This window comes from Mastigoproctus giganteus, chromosome 13 (genome assembly GCF_048544385.1).
Source record: "Mastigoproctus giganteus isolate SK-2022 chromosome 13, ASM4854438v1, whole genome shotgun sequence".
Lineage (NCBI taxonomy): Eukaryota > Metazoa > Arthropoda > Arachnida > Uropygi > Thelyphonidae > Mastigoproctus > Mastigoproctus giganteus.
The window spans coordinates 162,203,074-162,225,219 of NC_143587.1; the positions used below are offsets into that span (position 1 = coordinate 162,203,074).

Consider the following 22,146-nt stretch of genomic DNA (forward strand, 5'->3'; position numbering starts at 1 on the left):
CTCCTTTTGTTACTCGAGCCACACTACAGTTGGAATACTACAATCGTGGCACACCTAAACAGTGATTTGCTTTTGAATTCAATAGATTTTTCCTAATCTCTTGGCACGCAGTTTAAAACAGTCTTAAAAATTAAGATTGGTCAACAACATTACTTGTTACTGAGATTGATTAATGAGATCGGTTAGCAACAACCTGCATTGAAGATGACTTTAGATATTCCTCCAGACGAGTGGCAGACAGGGATGTACCCTGCTTCAGAGGACACGCCGTATTTTTTGGATTCTAGTCCATCCTGAAGATGTTCAGTTGAGTTAAGTCTGAGCTTTGTTAGTCACTGTCTTGTTCGATTCGTCCTCTTTACTGGAACTGGAAAGTTGTCATGATGGAAGGTGAAAACATCACTTTTATAAAATTTCCGCAATGTAGAACAAAGAATTGCCCAGAAAAATCAATGTAAGAAGCAGCATGTGACTAATGCATGGAATATATAATTTTTCTTGTGGTTTCCAATAATCCCATTGCGACCAGTGGACCAAATCCATACCACACTCCCAGATAACACTTTTTTCCCTCCAAACTTCTCTCTCACACACAGGTAGTAAGCATTCTGCAGGCATCTTCCATTCCCAAACAAGTCCATTTGGCTGGAAGGTAGCGTGACACTCATTGTTCCAAAGAACCAATTTCCAATTAATCCACAGTAGTAGTTTACTGCTTTACTATCACTTCCATTTCATCAGCACGCTGCCACGTTGTTTACTTAGAAATGTGTAATTTCTGTGCAACAGAACAGACTTTTTCACCACATGATATCCAACTTCATACCCCTCTGACTTTGTTAGCTCTTTCCACGCGCTCGACTTAGTTAATTCGGACCGCGAATTACCATCATAGGAAAAATATTTGCATATTTCGCAGTTATACGTAATTTCTTATAATCATGTGGGTGTCATTTGACTTTTTGTACGATAATATATAGTATGCACAAGGTTTGTTCAAAACGTAATGCCTGTTAATAGATAAAAAATGCAAAAAAGTGAAACTTTGGGAATTATTTCTAAAGCCTTGGTGGTACATATACACTACTACAGGTATCCACAATGATTAGTACTAATATTAGCAAGTGTTCTTACTAACTCAAAACGCCCCCCAAAATAAAGAACCTTGATATTTCAGCATATTTTCGCTGTATGTTAACCTGAAATCTTTTGAAATTGAAATTTGAAAGCTTTTGTTTTTGATACAAAATGAACTAAAAAGTTTATTAAATTATTATTATAAAGCCATTTAAAAATTTCAGACGGTATTCTGTCCTTAGGTATAATTTTTATCTGTAACCGGTAAAATGTTTTCTGTTATATTTCATCAAATAACATAAAATTATTCTTTTGCAGGATCAGATCTGGAACAGGAAACAAGAGGGTGGATACAAGAGATTTGGAGCCAAAGCTAGCCAAAAACTGCCATTTATTGAACCTCGCGGTGGTCCTCTCTCATCACCTTGTTGGTGTTGTATTATTATGTAGTATACATTGTAGTATATAAGGTAATTTTGTCAAATTCTCAAGGAGAACTTCGACTCAAATAAGGAGTAGTACCAACAGGCAAAGAAAACTGATCAGTTTTTGAAGATAATGCAAATAAGTAAATATACCGGCGCAAGGAAATGGCCGGTGGGCAAAATGAATTACTTTAAAGTGAAAAATTACTATTCATTATAGTAATATAAAATGCAGAATATATGAAAGAAGAATGCTAAAGCTTTCTTTTAATATCCTTACAAGTATATAAGAAATAGAAATTTATTCGCTTCAACTGTACACAGCAGGAAGGTCGATTCCTTTAGTGTCGGCTTTGAGTTGGTCTTCGTGATTTTAATAAAATTTTGTAAACGTTTCGTTACAAATAGTGTCTGTATAAGAGATATGAGTTTTACTGTTTTATGCATTTATAGCTCGAGAACACGACGATCTATTCCCTCGCATGTGGGAGGGAATAGATTGGCCAGAAGAACGCGATTCACTGTCCCCTTTGAATATATAACCCATTTTATCAAATACGTAACAACCCGAAGGCACCAGACCTTAATATATAAATAAATAATAATAAATCAGTTTCACTTACTAGCTACTCTACTCCGCTTCCTTCGAAGCCCTCCTTGGACATTTCTCCTTGTTTCCAGCATATCCCCAACTACTTGAAGTAGCCGTGGAACTTTTGCTTTCACTATCTCTTGTAGGGAAACTTTAGCTTGATCTAAACAGTACAACGAGCATGGAATGAAAGCACACCCGATAAATATTTCGCCACATCCATCGCAGATTCAGTTTTTCGATCATAACTCATTAGCGGATTTCAGTTGTTCTACCAAGTTATGGATGGTGATGAGACACCTGTTATGCGTTACCCTAGTGAAACAGAAATCGTAAACGATACTTATTGAGATCTTACTCGGAAGCACGTGAAATAAAAATGACTAATAACCACATTGACAATAATGATCCCGAAGTAGAGGTTTACAAACTTTTATACCCAGCGGCCCCTTAAAATATATCCTAAATTTCACGTCGCAAAAAGGCAGATGTGACAAAAATTTGAACTACATGTATACATGCTTTTATAAAATTAACTTCTATTTAAGTATTGTATACTTCGATACATTTAATTGTAAAGATTGAAATAAAATACGTTCATACCTGGATTAGTTGGATGGTTTGTCCATATCATACAAACAACATCTCCCCCCCCCCAAAGTGCGCCCCACACTTTACTGAAATACTCCTGGAATTTAGGAGCGTCTGTTGCAAAGGAATTTTACAAACAAAACAAACACAGTAGCAGACAACGTAGTTAAGTTGGCTTATTGAAAAATCAGGCTCTTGTCACTAGCAAGTCTGTCAGTGACGTGTAAATTTACCAGATGATTTCTATAAAAATACCACACACACATTTGCATAAAAAGATAGTTTGGCGCAGAAGAAAAAAAAAAAACGCACAGAAAGGCACTGAGTGTCCATTTATGAAAGTTTTATCATAGAAGATATTCTTTTGAAGACTTTTCAAGTGTGCTACGTGTAAGTTGGCCAAAATAGACTTTCACCATAGTCTTAGGGACAGTAATTGTCCCAGCTATCAAAAAATGGTAAAACAGCTTAAATTGAGAACCAATTATGGGCCATAATTCAAACCAGACTTCTCACAGGGCTCTACAGTTCATCCAATTAAATGCTCACAGAGCACGTACAGTTGTGGATCAAATCAAGCTTAAAGCAGAGGAAAATAATATAGATATCCTGATAATCCAAGAGCCATATACTCATTCCTAGAACATACAGAATAATAGAATCTTCACATGAAATCTCACTAACAGCAATAGTAATTATAAATCCTTCTTTTACAGTTACAAAGGTTACCTCTCTCTGTGTTCCATTAGCAGTTTGTGCACAAATAATTAGTCAAACAGAATCATGTTGTATCCCTCTACTGTAGGCCAGGAGAGGATATAAATCCTAGCATTCATTATCTACAAAATGTACTGACAGTTCTTCCAAATTCGAAGATAATAGTCTCCATGAATGCCAAATGTCGGTCAAGCCTTTGGCACAGCCGTACAGTTGACAGACCAGGAACACATAATGGCCAACTCCTAACAGGACAGACCCCACAACTTACCTACCTACAGTAATACAAAAATATGCCGGAATGATTGCCAGAATCACCCGAGTCGATTGTGGTCTCAATCGGCGAATCTTGGCACTCATTTACAGAGCAATATTTTTACCTGTAATCTCCTATGGTGCTAGCGTATGGTTCCATCGCACAGCCATAGTTAGAAACAGAGCAAAATTAAATAGATTAAATAGCATTCAAAGAACAATCTTTTTAACAATAACTAGAGCATGCTGTACAGTTATTATCCCGGCCCTGCAAGTTTCGGACGGTACCCTACCATTGCACCTTAAAATTGCAAAAAAAGGGCTATATTATAGACTTAAAAAAAGGAATTCCCATGGGTTTCCTAGGCATAATCCCAAACCTTGCCAATGACATCAAGGCAGAGAAACAACAAACTGCCACATGACTACATCAGATATGCAAACTGAATGGGAGCAAGAGACCAAAGGTGCTACTACCAAAACGTTTTTTCCACTGGTGGCTATGATTAGCCCAAAACCACCTAAGTGGTATGCTCCAGGACTTTATACCACATTTCTATTGACAGGTCATGGATCCCGTAAAGCTAGATTGCACTCTTTGGGACTGGTCGATGACCCCACTGTACCTGCGGAGAAAGTGAGAATTGGGCACACGTTCTATATGACTGTGTAATCTATGAAAATCAACGTAGACAGTTAATCACAGAAAGGCGCAATATGGCCTAAGTAGCCCTTGCGCCAGAAATAACCATACCAATAATCACAGAAATTGGACCCCTTCCTAGGGCCAAGAACACCAATTCATCATGGAGGAGGTCTTTTACAAGGCCTTCACCAAGTATTATTATTATTATTATTATTAGCCATATGGTACAAGGAAGCCTGAGGCTTATGCTGCACCAGCCAAAAAAAAAAAAAAAATTCTCGAGTTCCCCCCCCCGTGTGTGTGTGTGTGTGTGTGTGTGAGAGAGAGAGAGAGAGAGAGAGAAGTAGAAAGGCATCACCAAGAAAGAGAAGAATGATGATATCCAGCTCAGGACCCTGGGTTTGCCAAGCCCATGCTCACCAGATGTGAGCCCCCGTATGCTCAAACTATTTTTAAAACCCGCCGAACCTTGCAGAGACAGGCTCTTCAACCAGTCCCTGTAGCAAATCAATAGATCAAATATATAACCAGCCCATTTTCCTCCCCATGCCCAGTGAATGACAAAATCTCTGCATGACTGAACATACCTGAATTGACTCAGAAATTACCGGGACTTTACCAGCGTTGATGCTCTGCCCCTGCGGACTCCTTTGGCCCATTGCCAGTGGACCATAGAGGCAGGAAAATAACCAAATGTGACTGATGGGAATAAAGGCAGGCTGGTACTGCCCTCATGATAGCATACGTCCAACCAAAACAGACTGAGTTCCCAAACATGACAACACTCACGGAGAGGACTTTAAAGAGACTGGTATAGACATGCAGCCAGAGTTACATGTCAGCTGGAAAAAACTAGTAAGCTGCAGGTTTCTGAAGTATGCTAGTATGAATGAGGATTGAATGAATGAGAAGTGGAGTGAATATAAAGGCTAGAGTATGAAAGGAAATGCTAGGAAGGGTTAGTGAATGATAATTTTTGCCTCTGGGTGTGTGAGGGATGAATGTGTGATAAGGTGTGAGTGCCGAAAGAGTAAATGTGGAAATTGAGTAACATTAGCGAATTACTGTGGAGTCTGAGTGAAATGGGCTGTGTGAATGTAAGGATGTAAAAGTGTGTGCCTGGATGAGTGAATGAATGCGAGAAATAGTATTTTGAATGTATAAATGTCGAAAGCAGAATGTAAAAGTACGACAGGAAGTTTGTTTGAAAGAAAAAAAAAGGAAAAAATTTAGTATAAATATGTCTTTTTATTATTATTATTATTTGTATGTCATTTAAATTGTGTGAGCTTTCTTTAAATTATTTGCTTGTTTAAATTGTTCCTTTGTCTTTAAAGCAATGGTTAAACAAGCATTAAATTATTTTAAACGCAATAATTGGACAGGCGGGGTTGGCAGCTTGGTGTCAGTTTTGCTTGTTTAATAAGTTACCCCTCCCTGGTGTGAATGAGAATGATGGATGAATGGAAAAAGCAGAAAAGGAAAAAAAAGTATAAAAAAGTTGTAAAATGTAAAAACTATAAAATGTAACCTTGAAATGTAGTAGGGAAAAAAAGAGAAAAGGAAAAAAAAAATTGTGTGTGAGCGAATGATAAAAATTGCATTTTCTATTCCAGCCTCTCCACCAGATGGACGGGTGGCCATGGGAACCTTATGGACCAAAGGTCATCCATGCTGTGGAATGCTGTCCTAGGTGGAGTACAACCACCAGCACAGCTCAGATGCTGCCATTAGGCGTTATTAGCCACGCTCCCTTGCATGGTCTGTCTCCACTCCCCGGGCGAGAGGGGAAGGTTACCTCTGGTTTCCTTCCCCGGCTCGCCGCCCCTCTTTCCGCTCTGGTGGGGCGGGCCTGCTCCACTGATTTGGGGGTCATTTTCTCTATGGACCCCATATCTCTGTCTTTTCTACTCAGCCTTCAGTCTTCCTACCCCTCTCTCTAACTTATAATTACTAGTGTCCGAATCATTGTTAAATTGCTCGAGTCCTACACCCAAAAACTTAATAACATCAATTCGCATAAATAGTACTCCTTTTGGCTGACCCCTATCTATAACGGTTTTTTTTTCTTTTAAGGTCCTAGCCACTGAAATCTCAGGAAATTAGGTGCCAGCACCTGCCAGAGTAAATAACTATAATACTGATGTACCTGGTCTACCTCCACGGGGCGGAGTGTGGGCAACGTTGGGTATCATTAGGGGACCAGCTGCCAAATGACAAGAGGAACAACAGCACACGACACTACACATGTACAAAATCCATACACTTTTAAACCTCTGGCATTGACAGTGTTCTGTTTCACACCCACAATGTATACTACGCGAAGATGGGGGAAACCCCTGGTGCCGTTTGACACTAAACACACTAGTCATACCAAAGAAGAAGAAATACTGTTCAGGGCTTAGCCCTAAATAGATGTCAGATGAGTTATTGAGAAAATAAAAATTTTCTCAATAACTCATCTGAATAACTCTTCTTAATTTTGGGATGCATGTAAATTATCAGGTGATACAGGAGCCTGTGGTAGATGTTGTTTGAAGAGCATCAGTGGCTAAGACCACATTGCTCTGTGTATATTTTCTGTAAATCGCGGGTGTCCTGATGTCGATTTTCTGTTTGCTGGATGAAAAATCCAAGTTTCCGGGAGAAAAATAAGGCTTATGGTATACAGGGATTAGTCTGTAATCAAGTCACAAAGTAGGTGAGGCAAGTTCAGGCAGATTATGAGATGTCTCTGGCAAAGAATGCAAAGAAAAAAAGCAGCAAAGACTTCTAAACTTCTATTAACAGTAGAATGGAGGAGTTGAATCACATTGGGTCACTTGATGTCAATGGGTTAACTGTTGATGACCCTGCTCAGGTTCCTGTCAAGTTGAATAGGTACTCTGCATATACATTGAAAACATGGAGAATTCTTTAGGTGGAGGGGTTGTCAGAAGTTTATCAAACTCCAAAAAGAGAGCTAAATGATTGTGTAATAATTGAGAGGAAAGTGGAAGCGAAATTGTTAAAATTAAACATAAGGAAGGTATCTGGGTTGGATGGTATCTATCCAGTTATATTAAGGGAGGCAGAAAAAGAAGTAAGCAAAACCTTAGGCATAATTATGAGAACATCCTTGAACACAGGAGTGGTCCCCCACGAAATGCAGACGTGCAAATGTATTTCCAATTCACAAAGGGGATCAAAGATTGACAGGAGCATTGCACACCTGTTAGTTTAACTTCTTTTCCGAGAAAAATAATGGAGTTCACTGGTTAAAGTAGCATTGCAGGATCATCTAGACAAGGCTGCAATTATATCTCAGAACCCAGCATGCGTTTGTTAAGGGAAAACTTAATTTGATTGGATACTACGATGTGGTCACAAAAGAACTGGATGCAAAAAATAATTCTGATATATCATATACTTGGATTTCAGGATGCTTTTAATGCTGTTGCACATAAAATACTGCTGTACAAATTGGAGCAGTATGGCATTAAGGAGAAGTTGGTACAATGGATAAAAGGATGGTTGAGTAGAAGAAGACAGAGTGGTAATCAATGGATGCTGCTCTTCTTGGACTAATGTTATTAGTGGAGTTCCCCAGGGTTCGGTATTGAGCCCATTGCTGTTTACTATATTTATCAAGTGATATTGATGAAGGGATATCAGGATTAATGTCTAAGTTTGCAGATGACAGAAAAGTTTGCAGGGTGGTTAACAACAGTCATCTGGGTGAGCTACTGCAACAAGATCTAAGAAAATTGAGTCGATGGGCTTGCAGTTGAAGTTTAACATTGACGAATGCAAGGTACTGCATGTGGGTAGCAGTAACCTTATAGTAACTAATCTACTGTGTGGTACTACACTCAGGGTAGTTAGTTAGTGGAGGTTAAAAAAACGTGGGGTAATTGGCAAATCAAATATGAATTTCTGCAAGCAGTGTAGACAGGCCCTGGCAGCCAGTCTACACTGCTCAGAGATGTGAATGATTTACAGGAATTTTGACAGCAGGGATAGGGAAGTGGTTACTGAAATAAGGAGATGGTTAAGGGATAAGGAAGTGGTTACAGCTACTGAAAAGAGTACAGAGAAGGGCAATTGGTGAAAGGGACAAAGGGGTGCTCTTACCAAGAAAGACTTAACGTGTATAAGGCATTGAATGGTTTGAGCAAGCTTAGTGCTGATGGGATTCTTCCTCTTGCTCAGATTACCCATTTGAGGGGGCATAAATTCAAACTGAGAAAGGATGGTCGCAAAATAGATGTGCAGAAATTTGCACTTAGCAAGTGGGTGGTCGATTGATGGAACAAACATCCATCTGTCGTTGTGGAATTTGATAGCTTACATAAATTCAAGGAAGAACTAGACAGACTTTTGGATGTAGAAGTAAAATGAGTAGTGTTTTTTTTTTTTGGCTGATGCTGTATAAGTTTGCTTTCTTGGATCATTCGAAATAGCTCCTCTGCTGAAAAACGTCCTTAGCTGAATTCTTACACCATTAAAGTATATATTCAATCTCTCTTTTCGATCTGGTGAATTCCCTTCTCAATTCAAAAAAAGCAATAATCGTCCTTCTTCCAAAGGGAAACCGTTGCAACTCTATCAAAAACTTTTGTCCAAAAGCTCTACTCTAAATTTTTGCAAAGTTATTCGAAAAAATTCTTCATAGCAGACTCGTGGGTTTCCTGGAAGTAAAATTAGCTCATCCATGAAGAACAGTATGCCTATTGCTCAAAAAGATCCACTGATCTTGCAATTGTTGACTTGTGCTCAAGGATCATTGATAGTCTTGAAAAGGGTTACTATGCTATAGCACTGTTTCTTGAAATCTAAATCAAAAGTTTATGCAGTCATAAATCATAATATTCTACTCAACAAGCTAAATAATCTTGGCTTGAGAGGGAAAATTAGCCTTCTCCTTGAAGGCTATCTTACTGATCGGCCATTTGTCATAAGAACAAATCAATCATACTCCTACATCTTATTTCTCCTGGGGAGTACCTCAAGGCTCACTTCTCGGACCTATCCTATTTGCTCTTTACATCGATGAATTTCTCTGCATAGTTTGCTCCAAAAGAATCAGCTTATACTGAACCCAGAAAAATCAAAATACATTGTGTTTAGAACGAAAAACAAACCACTAAATATTGATTTCGACATAACATACAAAGAAAAACAATTTGAAAGGGCGAATGAAACCAAAGTTTCTCTGAATCTGGCTAGATGATAAGCTAAGTTGGGTAAAACAATGATAACCCTACGAAAGAAAACTTCGTCACTAGCCGGAATACACGCCAGGGCCTCTGCCTGGGTGTCTCCTTCCCTTCTCAGACTAGTATTCCTTTCTTTCATTCAGCCGCATCTTACCTATGGAATTATCTCATAGGGTACCACCAGCCAAGAAAACCTTATGAGACTCCTCATAAGAAAGCAGAAAGCCAATGCGGTCTTTGTTTGCAGTACTTTGAAGATACCAGACTTCCCCCTATCTTCAGATCCTTTTCATAACCATAGAAGAACTATCATATAATCTAAGAAATGAAGCAAACCTGAAGGCTCCACTTTTCAGAAAAGCCATAGGTCAGAAAATTATGAAATACAGAGGCGCTAAAACCTGGAACAAACTTCTTGCAAACAAACATCAAAAATGTCACTTTAGTAAACCGATTCAAGAAACTACTAATTGAACACATCACCAGGGATGTCTGATTCAAATTACCTTTCACTCAACTCCTGGATTTTAAAAACCCAGAAGAAATCATTACTCAAGGCCGGCCAGAGCTACGGGCAAGTCGGAAGATCACCTGGGGCGCTGACACTTTGGAGGCGCATGACATTGGGATGTCGAAGTTTTGAGAGGGCGAATATGCTTCGTGAAAGGGGAAAATGATTTAATATGACAATTAAAACATTATAAATATTCTGGTTCTCTTTTTTTTTCTTTGTTTACGTTTATAACTTTTCTCTAGCAAAAATAAAAATATTAACTCAATCAAAACACTTCATTTTTTTTTTCTATTTGGAAGGGGACGCAGGAATGCCTCCCCGCCAGAGGCGCCAATATGCCTCGGGCCGACCCTGTCATTACCAATAGAGAAATAATATACAAATGTTAAAGGAAAGAGAGTTTGTAAATTTCTGTGCATATATTTTTCTTTTCTCTCATCATTTACTTGTAAAAAATGTTCGAAATGCTATTATAAGCAGACATGGTTTACGAAGTCTTCTGTAAAGAAATGAAGAAAAAACGCCAATTTATTTATATCTTTTCTGTTGATCATTACCTGTACAATTTCAAACCTATATATTTTTAATGTTATTCACATCGTTTTTTAAAGGAACACTCCTTAAACAGCCATTAACTTATGTGTTCTCCCTCCCTTTTTGCTGTTATCTCACAAAAAAGAAGTGTAATATAAAATAGAGATAAATAAATTATTATTTATAAGCCACTACTAATGCTAAATCCTTGGGATGTTAAATGCATTGGCCATATCAGTGGTACGGAGCTGGGGAGGCATGCTAAGTTTGTGGCATGCTAAGTTTGTGGCATGCCCACTTGAGAAGCCAATACTTGGATGAGAAAACTGGTTTGATGGTAGAGGGAGATGCGGATGCGAAAATCTCTGCAACATAGAGAAGTTTGTTTGTTTGTTTGTTATTTGGTTTTTAGGAGCATTAGCAACTAAGGCGATATTGCTCCAGGAATATGCGGTGGTCATTCCCTGACCTTTCCGCATCCTCCGTATTTGGTGGTCACGGGCTCGAACCCCGCACTGCTACTCCTTTCCACCTGGCTACGGAGCATAGAGAAGTGGCGAATACACTATTGTTGAAAAGTAACTCGCCATGGTGGATTTGTCTGTTACATGGTGCAGATGTTGCTTACATCTGCACCATGTAAGCAACATCTGCATGTAAGCAACATCTGCACCATGTAACATGTGGCTCTAAAAGTGAAGTTGGAAATTATCGACCTGTCAGTCTGACTTCAGTAGTAGGGAAAATCATGGAGGCAATGATCAAGGGTGGAATTCAGGATCATTTGGATCAAATTGAAATTCTCAAGGATACTCAGCATGGTTTTGTAAAGGGAAAATCATGTTTAACAAATCTGGTTCGCTATTTCGAAAGGGTCACTCACGAGCTGGATTTAGGGAATAATTTCGACATTGTTTATTTAGATTTCAGCAAAGCTTTTGACTCAGTCCCACATGAGCGGTTGCTTTATAAGCTGGAACAGGTTGGAATCACTGGGAAAATCCTTAGATGGATAGAAGGATGGCTTCAGGGCAGGAGGCAGAGGGTTGTGATTAATGGCTATTCATCAGATTGGGTTGATGTAAGAAGTAGGGTTTCCCAAGGATCAGTATTAGGACCACTGTTGTTTTTAATTTTCATTAACGACATTGATTTGTCGTTTGATATACGACGTCTAAATTTGCAGATGATGTTAAAATTGGTAGAGTAGTTAATGATCACTGTCCAGCTGAGCTTCTTCAGAGAGAGACCTAGATAGACTCAGGAATGGTCAGAAAAATGGCAGCTGTGCTTTAATCCAACAAAGTGTAAGGTATTACACCTGGGAAACAGTAATCCCAAAATAACTTATTCACTTGGTGGAGTTCAACTAAACCCAGTACTGGAGGAAAGGGACTTGGGTGTTACGATACGGTCAGACATGAAATTCTCTGAGCATTGTAAACAGGTTGCAAGGAAGGCCCATGTTGTCCTATCGATGATCTATCGAACTTTTGCAGGTAGAGATAGGGACGTGATAATCCCATTATATAAGGCTTATGTTAGACCATACTTGGAATACTGTGTTCAAGTATGGAGACCGCACCTAAAGAAAGACATCGAGCTTCTTGAAAGGGTGCAAAGAAGGGTAACTCGCCTGGTGAGATTAGCTAAAGGGGGTCCTTATGAAGAAAGACTTCGAATAAGTGGGTTGCAGAGTTTTGAAACTAGACACCTTAGAGGAGATTTGATTCAGTTGTTTAAGGCTCTGAGAGGCATCAGTAAAATGAATGAGGACGAAATTTTCAAGATTATAAATGATGCTAGAACTAGGGGACATAAATTCAAGTTACGAGGGGAAATGTTTAGATTCGACTGCAGGAAGTTTTATTTTAGCCAGTGAGTTATAAATTACTGGAATAAGTTGCCCTCATGGGTAGTAGAGACCGACAGTTTGGGGAAATTCAAAGGTCATCTGGATAGTACTTTCGGGTAAGGGAAGCGCATAGGATGATAGGTTTAATTTCCTTTTTTTTATTATTAATTATTATTATTTAGTTATTTATTTTATTTTATTTATTTTTTTGTTTTTATCATTGTTTTGTTCAGTTTTTTTTTTTTTTTTTTTGGCTGGTGCAGCATAAGCCATAGGCTTTCTTGCACCATGAGGCCGGTGTACTAATACATATCCATCTGTCTGGCGGCTTTTGTGAGGAGTACATCTACATGCTGGCCGAAAAGAAGCTTTGGGTCGAATCTGATTCCTAGGTCGATGTGGTGTTGGACAAGAGGGATGGAGGCTCCATTGAAGGTTGGATAGATTTTTATTGGCTTTTTCTTTAACTAGAAGACCATGATTTCTGACTTCTCTGAATTGATACGCAGACCAAATTGTTTGAGGTAGATACATATTGAGGAGAGAGTAAAGGTTAGCTCTTCTGAGATTTGGTGAGGGTCTTGGTTTGCCTTTATTGGCGTAATCGTTAGACCTTTAGATCGTTAGCATATACCAGGATATTTAACTTTTGGATTACGAGTGGAGCAATAAGAGCGGTGAAGAGGTCAGATAGCACTGCCCCTTGCGGGACTGCAACTCAGATTACTTTGCAGTATCGTGAGTTATCTACAGATAATTTGACTATTCGGTTATTCAGCAGAGATGTGAGGAAAGTTAAGATGTCACCTCCTATCTGATAGTAATTTTCTAGTGGTTTTAGGAGAGACGGGATGTACACAGCATCAAATGCAGATTCAATATCTACATAGGTGGCTGCCAGCTCGTCTCTATTCTCAAAGACTGAGGATTCTGTTAGTGGTTGATAGAAGGTTGGTCACAGTTGATCTGTGTGGGAGTGCATAGTGGAGGATTGTCTGGCAGGATTTGCTTAGTGAGGATCGGCAGCAGTATTTTTTCTAGCAGTTTCAATAGGCAGGATGAGTTTGAGATCGGTCTGTAGTGCTTCACAAGTGATGGAACTCAAATATTTGGCCTTGGTTTGACTAGATATTTCTTCCATTGGTGTGGGAAACAGCACTTTGAGAGTATTGAGTTAAAGATATGTAACAGAGGTTGCAGGATGTAAGGATTCAGGCTCTTAATCATAAATTGCGGAATCCCGTCAGGTCCAGTAGTAAAAGTTGCTGAAGGTGAGGTGATGGCATTAATTAACTCTTGTCTTGATATTAATATGGTTGTCAGTGGTGGTAAACCTGGTGATGTAGATAAGCCAGCTTTAGGGATCAAGTTGAGGGGGAAAACCTGAACGGGTATCCTTATATGGACCTTTCCCTGTGCGTACGGTCCTGTCAAGGTACGATTTAATCGCTATGGATTTCAGGCGGTTAAACTCAGCTCGAGCTGTAGAGTGGGCAATTCTGTCCGTATCGTTGTGAGACTGCTTCCACAATTTATGTAGATGTTGTTCAAGGTCGAATCACTTCTTCAGGTTGTGGAACCACCATGCATTAGAGTGAGGGGAGATTGTGATCTTTCTTGTTGCTGCACTGTTACCGATATAGTCCAACCGGTAAGGAGGATGACGGCTAACTGGACATCACATGACTCTAGGATCGACCAAGGGATTAACGACGCTCCCTCGATGCATCTCGGTATGTCCAGAAATGTAGGATTCATACGCGACATGGTTTTGTTCTGCCGATTTGGAAGATGATTAGTTGGTAGTTGAAATAGCAGTAAAAGTGCGTCGTGGTCAGAGTTGAGCACCGTCTCTAGGGTTTCATCGATGTTGCATGGTATGGAAGCTAGTATTAGATCAAGTTGGTTAGGCCCACGAGTTGGAAGTTCGCTGACAAGGCAGAGATCTGCGGTATGAAGGTGAGAGAGGAACTACTGCTTTAGGTTATTAAGTTGAGGGGGTAGACCGAAGTCACCACATACGATGTTGACAGTGGCCAGTTGCAGCTGGTGCAGGATCCAGTTTGCTACTTTAGCATAGACATATGATGCAAGAAAGCAAACTTATGTAGCATCAGCCAAAAAAATAAATAAAAAACCTTTCAGCTTCACTCCTCCGTTCGTTCGAAATACCGGTCCAGCTGAGCCTTAACTTTATTTAGGCTATCAACTTCCATAACAAAGGATGTAAGTCTCTTCCACCAACCAACTACCCGCTGGCTAAAGGCAAACTTCCACACATCTATCCTACATCTGTCTTTCCTCATTTTGAATTTATGCCCTCTCAGGTGATTATTCTGAGTAAGAGGAACAATCCCATCAGCATTGAGCATGCTCAAACCATTCAAGGTTTTATACACCTCTATCAGATCACCTCGCCGGTGCCTAATCTCCAGACACTAATTTGCAAAACTTAAGCCTTTCTTCGTAAGAGCAACCCTTCTCTGTACTCGTTCCAGCAGCTCTACATCCTTCAAGGTGTTGAATACACCTTTGTCATTCCCCTCGCTAAACGACGACTCATGTGTGAATGTCGATGCAAAATATTCATTTAGTTTGTTAGCTAGCTGAGCAGAATCATCAGCAGTTGAACCATCGATATCAAGTGGACCAATCTGATTCATCCCCTTCCTAGAGTTTACATAAGTAAAGAACTCTTCGCTGTTTTTCTTTGCATCCCTTGCCAAAGATTTCTCGTAATCTGCCTTCGCCTGCCTGACCTCCTTTGTAGCTTGGTTACAGATCAACTTATATCTATCATAGGCTTCTTTGTCACGTGTTAATTTATATGTATCCCATACATTTCTCTTCTCTGCCATATGTCTCATTATTGATACTTCAACGATAACGTCTTGAGCTTGTAATGGGGCAGAAATTACTACTTCAAGTTACTGTAGTCTACAGTAACTTGAAGTATGGTAGATTGGTACTTTAGTTTGACAGAGGTGACTTCAAAATCTGCGATTCACTTGAAATGGTAGAGATCAGTGTGAAGAGGGGTTTGTCTATAAAAGATGGCGGTACACCCTCCCCTCCTGTTATCTCTCGCTGTAAAGGCAAACCCGTATTCAGCTGGGACGGTGATCGCAATACATTGTTGACGGGGTTCTAGCCATGTTTCTGTGATGCAAAGGTCCAAGTGTGCAGCTAGAGGTAACTGCTTTAAAGCAGTGATTTTATTTCTGATGCTGCTCACATTTTGGTAGAGTAGCTGAAGCGTAGCAGTCATAGGGGTTTTTACCAAGGTTGCTGGCCTACAATATTCATTTTTCAGTGGGTTATGGTAGGAGCGATTTGTGATCCTGGTTGGGACAGTCATGTCCATTTGGTTCGGAGGTAGCATGCATACAGGAGATGAAGATTGGTGTTTACGATGGGGTACTGGATATGTGCGACCGAATGCACTATGGTCATATTCTTGGCCTGGCAATTTATTAACAGGGTCCTGTAGGAGTCAGCTAGTTGGCATCCAGTGGTTCTTTGCTATGGCTGAGAAGGGATTTGATTATCGTTCCAATTGGCCACATAGATGGGTGGGAGATTATTGAAATCTCTAGGTTGCCTTCCAGTTTAAAAGCTGCATAGTTATTACTTCTGACTAGCAGCTGCTTTACAAAAACATGTGTCCTGATTTCTTCTTCAACTACGGCTGCGTTTATTCAAATGATTCAGCAACCGCCAACCAAATTTCTCAATTTTAAAATACCTAGAGTATTGAGATTAATCCAGCAAATCGATCCAACAAACATTTACTAAAAAAAATAAAGAATAAATACTAACTGATATGAGGTACTAAGTTAACAACGTCACTCATCACCATGGCCTTGAAATTACTTAAGATTTTACTCTCTTCCACCATTTTAAAACACTGAAACAAAAATAGGCATCGATGTGGTTTTGGAGAAGACACTGACAGACTTTTCTAGATTCGTGTGCAGGCGCCTCCGTAGCCAGGTGGGAAGGAGCAGCAGTGCGTAGCACACGCTTCTTGATTAGACCGGGGTTTGAGCCCATCACCACCAAATACGGAAAGGTCAGGGAATGACCACCGCATATCCCGCAGCAATATGGCCTTAGTTGCTAATGCTCCTAAAAACCAAATAACAAACATAACAGATTCGTGTTCCATATATCCAAAGGCGCTATACACCAATTTCACACTGCTTTCAAGTGTGGAATTGGTGTATGGTGTCAATTTTATCTTGATAAGTTATAGGGTCTTCTGTCACTACAACTTATCAAAGAAACTTCCTTGAAATAAATCACTGGAACACACAAATCACCAAATAAAACGAAGTGGTTCTGCTGACGTATTCCCGATAATTCGCCATTTGCCTCAAAGGTCAAGAAATAATGCTAATTCACCACTTACATTAAGGCCAAATGTATATTTCAGGAATACACGTTTCCTGAAAACATTTTCACCATATACAATTTGGATTAGATCCTGAGAAGCTCTGCCTAGATAGGGAACAAACTATAGCCAAAAGGCACGTAGTTAAAATCTAGATCCGACGTTTTTCCTCCATGTATTAATACTCCTGATTGCACACTCAAATGGTCTCATTTGCTTAATTTGAACTGTTATGTATTGAGATTTAACTCATTCAATACACTGAAGGAAACTAACGTACAAACTGTGTGATACACACTCAGTGTAATGGAAAATAAAAAAAGGTCTGGAAGTAATGTGGTTTCGTTAAGATATGCAAGAATTTTGCTAGCAGGAATAAAGAGGAGATTGTCACATTTTACAAGACAATGGTTAAACCGCATTGCGAGTACTCATACAGATCTGTATGTCTCATTTTAGAAAGAATGTCGAGCTGCTGGAACGGGTACAGAGAAGGGCAAGGATATTGTTCAGGGGACAAAGAGTGCTCTTAACTTAAAGGCTTTAGTTCTGAAAGTTGTAGCCAGGCATCTAGAGACTAGGCACTTGCGAGGAGATATAATTGAAGTGTTTAAGGCTCCGAATGAATGAATTGGGTAAGCTTAATGCTGATGGAATCTTCCTCTCGCTTAGACTACACACGAGGGGAATTAATTCACTTTGAGGAATGATGGTTGCAGGAAAGATGTGCATAATATTACAGTATTGGTTGAGTAGGAGAAGACAGAGTGGTAATCAATGGACACTACTCTTCGTGGACTAATGTTATTAGCAGAGTCCCCTAGAGTTCAGTGCTAAGCCCATTGTCGTTTTCAGTATTTATTAATAATATTAATGAAGTTATATCAGGCTTAATGTCTAAGTTTGCATATGGTACAAAGGTTAGCAGGGCGTTTAATGACAGTAATGACGATATGTTACTGCAGCAGGATCTAAAAACCTAACTTTGGGCCACACGAATAATTAAATTCATCTACCGTGCATTGTGTAATATGTCTGTAAATTGTGTTCTATGGTCGATTTTCCTGTTAAACTGGACGAAAAACCCGATTTGCCAGGGTAAAAAAAAAAATCTTGCTATCTACGCCTGAGACCGACTAACTCAGCCACGGAGTGAAAAAAAAAAAAAAAACCCATTAAAGTTCCTTGCGTCATCGACAGGATTCGAACCCGGGCCTTTACCAGGTGCAGGGAGGACGGTGGCGCTGAACGTAGAGCTGTGTTACCCGCGCAGACTGCAGCAGGATATAGAAAAATTAGGCATATGGGCTGAGAAATGGCAACTGAAGTTTAACAAAGTACTGCACATGGGTAATCAGTAATCGCGAAATAACGTACCAACCGTGTGGTGCTACACTCACGTTAGTGGAAAATGAAAAAGAGATGTCCGATATGTTCTCTGACCAACGTAGGCATGCTACCAGGCCAAGTCATGAGGTCTGTCAATGGTAAACAGGAATTTTGCTAGCAGGGATAAGGAAGGATGAAGTAGCACAGAATTGGTATAGAGAATGGGGGGGGGAGAGAAAGATTGGTTACGGGAACAAAGGGGTGTTTTACCAAGAAAGGCTTCGGTTTTGCAAAATGCAGCATCCGGAGACTAGGCACCTGTCAGGTGATCTGACTGACTGACAGGTGTTTAAGGCTTTGAATAGATTGAGCAAACTCAATGTGATGGGATTCTTTCTTTTGCTCTGACTATGAACAAGAGGGAGGCATAATTTCAAATTGGATAGGATCTGCAGAACAGATGTTTGCCTTCAGCCAACGGGTAGTTGATTGCTTCAAACAAGCTTCCACTTGTTGTTGTAGAAGCAGATAGTTTGAATAAATTCAAAGAACTAGAGAAAATAATGAATACGTAAACTAGGATTTTTTTTTTTTTTTTTTGTTTTGCTGATTCTGTATAAGCTTTTTCTTCCATCCTTTACCACCATTAATAATAACACTAATACTTCTTGGTATGTGCACCAAAATGAAAAATTTCATTACTTCATACAACAGAACACCACCCCACCTTTTCTTTACTACTGAATACACCATGAATATACAAACTAAACGATCGTATCTGCATAAAGATCTAAGCCTTCCAACCACTTCCTCATTCCTTTCATAAATATATGTCGTCTAAGTTCAAATAATAAAATAATAATTTAAAATATAATTTAAAACAGTAATGATTAATTGCAAATCTAACAAAATTCAAATCTAACAAAAGTTTTATTTTATTTAAACATACTGAAATTACTGGACTAGTGATTCTAGCCTTTCAAAATCAAACAATCATTTAACAAAAGTCTTAGAACTACAATTAGTAAAGTTCATTTTTCTGTAAATTTTTAATGCAAGGGATGGGCTCGACATATCAGTTTCTCAATGCCCAGTTTAAAGTCGCTTAGAAGAAATCTTAAATCACCACATTCAATAATCAGGAGTCAATTTTTTTGCTTTGAGATATGTTGGATGACCACACTAAAACCACCACGTTCTATTAAATATGAAGTTGGGAATGCAATAAGGAGCTTTTTAACTACTGTCCATAGTGCAGGACAGTGATCAGAAATTCTTCTTTAACCAAAACTCGATAAGATTTCTTAACCTTCGGTTTCTGCTCAATATCATTTTGTAACTCAATTAGTTCTTTCTCTGATACCCCAACTTCCTCACTATCTAAAAAGAGGGAGGGAGGGAGGGAGGGAAAATGACGGCCTATTCAACAAATATATACCCTGTACGTGGGTATGGCCTGTGTAAGCAGTGAATCATTTCTTATAAGAATATAAAGAGCAAATTGAAAATGACATAATTAGGTTCTGCTTGACTACTTTCTCCTCTCCACTTATGTAGAAGCTGGAGACCCAACATTATGGTTCAGATTTAAACTGAAAGAGCTAACCATATGTTGGAGATTTTCATACAAGGGTCTATTGTTCTTCACATAGGCCTGATATAGCCAAGTCATCAAAACATGAATACATGCTTTTGAGTTTACTACAGTTTGTGAGTCCACACAACCACTAAATACAATTAGTGGTAATATCGTCAAAATGAATAACTGTAAACACATGGTCATGCTGGAATATAAGCAGAACTTAAATTAGTTCTCCATATATTGTATCCATAATCAAGAAATGGTATACTTTATTCAGATTATGCTGGACTGATGTTTGGGTAATGATTATGCTACACATTTCGTGGTATTCAAAGTGCAAGATGTATAACTATCAGTTCCTTAATATACACATTATCCTAGTTCTGACATGTTTTAATATAGGACAAAAAATAGCAAAGACATTATGCAAGGCTAGTACTCACTCTGAAAGTTAGTGTATATATAATTTTTTGGAGACAGGCAGAATATTCTCTACAACTAGTTTAACTCAACAATGGTCACATACATCCAAAAAGTGGTACAGCAGCCATTAAATAAAAAAAATATTTACCAGAGTAACAATGTCAATTTTAGTATTCCTAAATTATTGGAATTCCTTTCATGATCTGCACCATTAATTGGTCTATTAATGCAAGTTTAGCCATGAACAAAAAACACCTTTTTATTACATGTATGCATTTGTAACAGCATATTATCATCATGTGCAGTTCAAACTGTTGATGTACCAGCTTATTTAAACAATTTGAGTGCCAATAACGAAGTTTAAGTTTCACAACTGAAAATGAAGTGTTGACAAAAACAACCTGGGTGCCAATAAATGAAGAATGTGCTAGTTTCATTATCACAAGTACCACTCTTGACTATTCTTAGCAGCATAAGTCTCAGCAATGGGTTCTTCCCACAGCAACAAATTAGGCCATGCCAAAAAAAGCAGGCAAGTTAGAACTAGAACAAACATGCAGGCATGCATGCCCTTTAAAATGCATTGTTTACATTTGTGTTCATGGCATCAAAAAATTAAAGCAATTTTGAATTTTCTTGCCAATAAAGCAAATGGTTTCAAAAATATAACACTTGAGGGATATCATATTCCCTACAGTAACAGCATATATGCACCCATTGTAAGATTAATGCTATCTGGTTCAGCAGTACTACTGTACATTCAGTGGGTAATGAATATAGAAACAGTTATAGAACAGCTGCATGCATCCACTACAAGTTTAAACCATCAGTATAAATTGTTGCTGTCACACACATGGTCATAAAATCCCATGGTTCTATGACTATTTGTGGCCTGTAATTAAATCCAATGATCAAAATGATATTTGAGAATTACTCAAAAGATCATTTTGACCATGGCTGAACTTAATTTTAGGGACTGTTATTCATCAGCACATCCCTAGAAGATACTAAAAAATATAGCAGGATCAGAAGCTTTAAGCCATCTCTGACAGGTTAAAAAGGTCTTATATACAGTCCTTTAACCTGTAAATGGTGAACACTTGTTATAAAATCACTTTATCCTATACATCAATAATACAGATCTGACACATTTCCCAATACAATTGCACAAATTCTTTCTAAAGAAATTATAAAAGGAACTTTCATTTTTATTGCAGCCACAAAGAGCACTAGTGAAACCACATAGCAAGTGTACATCAGTTCTGCATCTCTTAGAAAAAAGTTTTTTTTTAAGTGTTACTTCTAGTAAAAAAAAAATAAGTAACTTATTAGTTACTCATTACTTTTTTTTTTTACTAGAAGTAACACTTAGAAAAAAAATTTTTTTTTTCTAAGAGATGCAGAACTGATACACATTTTTAGCAAATGCCATTCATATTTAAACTACTAAAATATTATATATATTAGTATCAGTAGTAGCAAATGATGCAAGAAATGATAAAAAAAAGTCACTATCCATATCACTTATCCAATCCCTCTAATACTCTGTTTGTAAACTAATAGCAGTTTTAACTCAGTTTATTTTACACTAATTTCAGAAAACTTTTTTCCCTACCATGTACCATTTTTTTCACAAATCACTTAAGTTGATGGCATGAGTTGTATTATTGAATGTATTATGTTAGCAGTAAATGCTGGGGATTTGTAAATTAAACCTTCACATGTTGGCAACACTGTCTTCAGTCATTTGTTTCTTGACCTTAAGAGATCCATGCAGCAGTGTGAGCTCAGTTTATTTTTGAGGTTATCATGTCAAACATGTGCTGAGAAGTGAGTAAAATGTCTTCATGCAAGCATTTGAACAATCCAAACTTATTTTGTTATATTTGTGAAAGTTATGCAGTCCAAGCAAAGACAAGATATTACAGAATTTGTGAAAATGTGTACTGTGCTTATTTTGGAGTGAACCTCCGTGACCAAGATAAACAATGTGCTCCACATAAAGCATGCCAAAA

The 22,146-nt window shown here is 38.5% G+C and overlaps 1 protein-coding gene across 2 annotated transcripts in view; it reads left to right on the forward strand.

Moving 5' to 3' along the window:
• LOC150076561 (uncharacterized) overlaps positions 1-2,607 on the forward strand; it is a 94,250-nt gene extending 91,643 nt beyond the window's left edge. For both annotated transcript variants that reach the window (XM_090387416.1, XM_090387415.1), the window contains one exon: positions 1,396-2,607. In XM_090387416.1, coding sequence (XP_090243542.1) covers positions 1,396-1,527 — 132 coding nt within the window. In that variant the 3' untranslated portion in view covers positions 1,528-2,607. The remainder of the gene's footprint in view (positions 1-1,395) is intronic.
• Positions 2,608-22,146: the final 19,539 nt, after the last annotated feature.